This window comes from Tripterygium wilfordii, chromosome 12, assembly GCF_013401445.1.
Source record: "Tripterygium wilfordii isolate XIE 37 chromosome 12, ASM1340144v1, whole genome shotgun sequence".
Classification (NCBI taxonomy): domain Eukaryota; kingdom Viridiplantae; phylum Streptophyta; class Magnoliopsida; order Celastrales; family Celastraceae; genus Tripterygium; species Tripterygium wilfordii.
This window is the reverse complement of record NC_052243.1, coordinates 10,990,976-10,997,087: the sequence shown is the minus strand read 5'-3', so window position 1 is coordinate 10,997,087 and position 6,112 is coordinate 10,990,976. Positions and strand designations below refer to the sequence as shown.

Sequence of the window (6,112 nt, the reverse complement as noted above, 5' to 3'; positions counted from 1 at the left end):
GGATCCAAATATTTTGTAATTTTTGTCGATGATTACTCTCGTTTTACATGGATCTATCTCATGAAAACTCGTTCTGAATTTACTACAATCTATCATGAATTTTCTCAGATGATTAAAACTCAGTTTTCATATCCTATTAAAACTTTTCGCACTGATAATGCCATGGAATATAAGGATTCTAAATTCTTAACCATTTTACATGACCATGGCACTATTTGTCAGCGTTATTGTCCAGGTACTTCCCAACAAAATGGAAGAGCCGAACGTAAACATCGACACATATTAGATACTGTTCGGGCTCTCCTTATCTCTGCCTCTTGTCCTGCACGTTTTTGGGGTGAAGCAGCTCTCACTGCTGTGTTTACCATCAATCGGATTCCTTCATCAGTCATTGGTAATCAATCGCCTTATGAACGTCTTTATGGGTCTGTTCCTAACTACAATTTACTCAAAGTATTTGGATGTGTTTGTTTTGTTCTCCTTCAACCACATGAACACACTAAATTAGAACCTCGTACTCGTCTTTGCTGTTTTCTTGGGTATGGGATAGAACATAAAGGTTATAGATGTTGGGATCCTATCTCCAAACGAGTTCGCATTTCTCGTCATGTCGTATTTCTGGAAAACACTTTGTTCTCCTCAGTATCACATTTCTTATCTCTTCCTTCTCCCACTAACATGGTTGATCTATTTCCTGATGAACCATCTCCCTCTGAGTCTCATACAGGTGACACTCAAATTACTTTGCCTGCTCCTGAACTGTCTTCCTTGTCTGATGGATCTACTGCAGACACTACCAGTTCCCCTACTCTTCGACGCTCTACCCGGGTAAGAGAACTTCCTATTAAACTTCGTGATTTTCAGTGTTTTGCCACTACTCTTACCTTATATGAGCCTCAGTTCTATTCGGAGGCCAAATCTAATCCTGTTTGGCAACAAGCTATGTCTGAAGAATTGCAGGCACTTGAGCAATCTCATACTTGGGATCTTGTTTCTCTCCCACCAGATAAGTCTGCTATTGGTTGCAAATGGGTTTACAAAATAAAAACCAAGTCTGATGGTTCTATTGAGCGATACAAAGCCCGTCTTGTTGCTAAAGGCTTTACTCAGGAGTATGGCATTGATTATGAAGAGACATTTGCTCCAGTTGCTCGTCTTACTTCAGTACGCAGTCTGTTAGCTATTGCTGCTGCTAGAGGCTGGACATTGTCACAGATGGATGTGAAGAATGCCTTCCTCAATGGTGATCTTGCTGAAGAAGTCTATATGAAACCTCCTCCTGGCTATTCACATCCCCCTAATACAGTCTGTCGCCTTCGTCGTGCCTTATATGGCCTCAAACAAGCTCCACGCGCATGGTTTGCCAAGTTTAGCTCTACTATTCAACAACGTGGTTTTCAATCCAGTTCTTATGACTCAGCATTCTTTGTTCGTCGGACAGCCTTAGGCTGTGTTTTTCTACTAATTTATGTCGATGACATGATTATTACAGGAGATGATTATTCTGGTATCACTGATCTTAAGGAATATCTTCAACAACAATTTGAGATGAAGGATCTTGGTTCTCTAAGTTACTTTCTTGGCCTTGAAGTACTCTCGGACACTACCGGGTACTATTTATCTCAGGCTAAGTATGCTTCTGATTTACTTGCTCGGGCTGGTCTCACAGATAGTAAGATTACTTCTACTCCACTGGAACCTAATATCAAGCTTAAACCTTCTGATGGTACTCCTCTCAGTGATATCACCCTCTATCGACAATTGGTTGGTAGTCTCGTATATCTTACTGTCACCCGCCCTGATATAGCCTATGTTGTACATGTTGTTAGTCAATTCATGTCAGCTCCTCGCTCTTCCCACTATGAAGCAGTCATTCATATATTGCGTTATATCAAAGCAACTCTTTATTATGGCCTTCATTTTTCTACTGCTTCCTCACTTGAGTTGCGCGCCTACTCTGACTCCGATTGGGCTGGTGATCCCACTGATAGACGATCAACCACTGGCTTTTGCATCTTGTTAGGGGATTCTCTCATTTCTTGGCGAAGCAAGAAGCAGACTTCAGTTGCTCGTTCGAGCACGGAGGCTGAATATCGTGCACTTGCTACTACCACTCAAGAAATTGTTTGGCTTCGTTGGCTTCTTGGAGATATGGGAGTTCAATCTCCCAGTCCTACACCTCTATTTTGTGATAATAGAAGTGCAATCCACATTGCTCACAATGATGTTTACCATGAGCGTACCAAACACATTGAGATTGATTGCCATTTTACTCGTCAGCATGTCACACAGGGAACTATTCAACTCTGCTCAATATCTACTCTTGACCAACCTGCTGATCTCTTCACCAAGCCACTCCTGCCAGGTCGTTTCAGAGACTTAGTTTCCAAACTCAAGCTTACTTCTACTGCACCAACTTGAGTTTGAGGGGGGATGTCAAAGATATCAACAAAATCTTTGATATCTTTGACAAATGAACAAAATCTTTGAATTTGTCAAAGATATCTACAAAATATCAATGATATCTTTGACAAATCAACAAAATCTTTGAATTTGTCAAAGATATCAACAACATCTTTGATTTACTTTATTGACATTATTTTTCTTACTTTTCCTTTCTAACGCCTATATAAAGGCATGTTGTACACAATCAACATATAGTGAAATACAGATCTTTTACTTCTCTAACATATCCTTTCACTTCTCTAACACTAATAAAATTAGTATTTTTTTATAATCTAATGTTTTTTAAAATTTCTTTATTTTTATTTAAATATGACCGTGAGGTTGTGTTTTCTGAGCATTATTTGTGGTGTTCAATTTCTTAACATATTGTCATAGTTCATATTTTTGGGATGAACACTATATATGTATCTCATTTTTAACTAAATACACTCCACACTCTAGTGTATTTTTCTATCCTTCTTGAATCTTTTCTATCCTCCTTTTCTTGTGACTTGGAGCAGATATTTGTCATTACAACCATAAAAAGCTTGCATTCATGACCAAAAAAGCTTCTCCTTCAAAATATATATTGTAATTTACAGGAAATAATGATTAAGCATATAAATTATGAATATTTTGCTTGCACGTAGTTTGATTTTGTGTTTAGACAAGAAAAAGACATAATGATTGTAGAGAGGCTTCGAATTGGACAGGAGGAATGGGTGGGAGATTTGGCGAGGTGATCAGGTCATGTGACCATAGGCATAGCTTTTGCATTCACACCCCTATTTTCACTGTTCTAGTGGTTCGTAAATGTATGTACCCTATATATATACACACACACACTGAGGTTGAGCTAGTATGTAGATATGTGACAGATGCAAGGTGTTGCCACATATTTGCAATGATGTGTACGGCTCACATAGTCAATATGGTCAGTTCTTCTTTGTTCCTTTTATGTTCAGACGTGGGGATCCGAAATGTTTGGTTACCAAATTAAATTGTGCTTAATTTCCTGAGAAAAGTAAAAAATAAAGAAAGAAATATGTTCTTAATTTGCCCCAACTTTCTTATCCAAATTTGTCTCTGTGTGATTGTGTTAATAGTCATCATATGAATATTTAACGTGTATACTTGAAAATGAGTATTAGTTTCAAGTTCTCCATTCTACTTTTGGTGTTTGGGCATCACTATATTATCAAGAATACATCGCCATAATGGGGATTCACTTTCAAGTGCTCTATTTTCTATGGGTAGTTGTACGTCATCCAAATCTCAAGAGATCCCCTATAATGATACACAATACAAGTACTTGAATTAATTTAATTTACAATTTCCCTCATTTTTACAAGTTTAAAAGGTGAAGTGGAGTGGAGAGGGAAAAAATGAGAGAGTTTGCAACATGTCAAACAATGATTGGTTATGCGGGTCCAATTTATACTCTTAAAAGGCTCTTGAAATGTGAAGTATGCACTAATATCAAGAGTTGTTTCAAGTATTGGTTTTAATCCAACTTGTAAGTGGTGCCCAACTCTCAAACATTTGAGGTTTGGCCCAATGTGATCAATATCTCAAGTGTTGGTTGGGTTCAACCTTTCTCTTCTACTTATTCTTCAAATTATCTCAATTTTCTCTCTCGACAAAGACGCAAACCTATAACCTTCCTCCTCGCGCAGTCGCATACCAACAACCAATTTCAACTGGGTCGTGTTTCATTCTACATATCTACGATTAAGCAATTTCTCATATCAACAAGTTCATGTAACCACAAAAAGAAGATAAGGATGGTGAAGAAAGCATTTACGATTGGTGATGTGGAGAGAAAGGCCACCGATTTCTCCGCAAAATTGGTGACGATTTATGGAAAATTTATTGTCAGAGTGTATTTTCCGTAATTATAAATTAGGCATTAGCTGTTTTGAAGGGCTTGCAAATATGTCTGGACATTGGATTATAGGATATTAAAGTCGAGACATACTTGTCAATTGTGATTTCGGCTATCGAGTCCTCGACATCATTTTTTCTGAGTTCAATCATATAATTGATGCAATAAATTTACTCAGCCAATAATTTTTGGCTCGAGGAGTATCCAGAATTCCAGATTGTATCTCTGTCTCATTTTAGCTAAAAATTGTTCTCATTTACCAATCAATGAAGTTCCCTTGTTTCCACAAAAAAAAAAAAAGAACACATGCGGATTATGCCATTATGGATCGCTGCCGAAACAAATTAAATCCGGGCTTGATTGGGCTTGCTGAGCTAAATGGGCTAGAAAACAGTAACTATTGGTTTGGGTCTGCTCTCTACTAGTATTTTGTCAAAATCTGTGGGCCGAATATGGATTGGCTCAATTAGATATCAGATCCCAATCCCAAAATCCTAAAAAATAAATAGAATAAGGAAATACACATGAATTCCAATCGAAATGTAGGTCCCAATTTGAACGAGTCATTGTTAGTGAAGATCACATCACATATGTATATTGTGAACAATATGTTGTGTGTATATATGACTTTAATTTTGATTAACATATATATATGTGTGTGTGTGTGTATCCTTATCCATCAATTTGAGTATTATTTTCAACAATTGTGGCGTCCATCCACACCCCTTCTGTCCATTATTCTTATAATTGGCTGCTACTATTTGTCCCACATTGATGCCAATATAGCACTACTATACATCGACACAAAAACAAAATATATATTGGACGAGTTAAACAAGAACAAAGCTTTCCAACCATGAAATTCTCGGCAAAACACATTGAAGATATTGTCCGCTCTGAGTTATGAGCCCGCACGAATTTGTTATTCATGGATCGTCGCCTTTGATACTTAAACCAATGAAAACAGGTTTATAATGTGAGAGTAGCTGAGATTTGCGCATAAACCTTGCACTCGGTTAAGTTATGTCAGACCGATGTGTGACTTAACTCTTGACACTCCCCTACACTTATTGATTGGGTTACAACAGTTCCCACAAGTGGACAAGTATAGACTCGTCGAATTGGACCGAGGCATTGCTCTGATACCATGTTGAAATTCCCAACCCAAATACATTGAAGATATAGACCGCTCTGGACCATAGGTCTGATGTGAGAGGAACTGAAACATTCAATTGGGTTATTGGCAGAGAACTGCATGGAATTTCAGTCTTTACACCAACTTTGAAATTCAAGTTAAAACATGTCACGTTAAGATTCCACTATTTTCCATTTATATCCGAGGAAAAGACATACATTGATCATAAGTGATCACCTTATTAAACAATCTTAAAACAAAAAGGGATAGAGTAAAAAATTAATACAATCACATGTAATTCTGAAATCTTTCTAAATGGTGCACATATATGGACAAGGTGCCAACATTTTCCAAAGATAATAATAATAATAATAACTTTTTGAAGTTGAGACATTATTATTATATATGTTGCCCTTTTGTGACCTTTCTCATGTAGTTGGGAATTTATTGTATTTGACTATTTGTATATGTAAATGATATTTTTTTGGGGCCAATTTAAATAGTTTAATTTAAGTAATAGAAAACTAAAATCAAGAAAATAGTTGGGCAAGTGTCTCCTTCTATGGAACCTCATGTTGGACAATGATAAGAGACCATTCGTTAGGTCGCACACCACCTTTCGTTTTCTATTTTGTTTTTGTTTCCTC

General features: G+C 37.0%; 1 protein-coding gene across 1 annotated transcript; it reads left to right on the top strand.

Annotated features, from left to right (window-relative positions):
- Nucleotides 1-205: 205 nt before the first annotated feature.
- LOC120010561 (uncharacterized mitochondrial protein AtMg00810-like) lies at nucleotides 206-3,188 on the top strand. The gene is made up of 3 exons (XM_038861343.1): nucleotides 206-235; nucleotides 1,225-2,253; nucleotides 3,096-3,188. The coding sequence occupies exons 1-3, from the start codon at nucleotides 206-208 to the stop codon at nucleotides 3,186-3,188; spliced, it is 1,152 nt and encodes a 383-aa protein (XP_038717271.1).
- The last annotated feature ends 2,924 nt before the right edge of the window (nucleotides 3,189-6,112 follow it).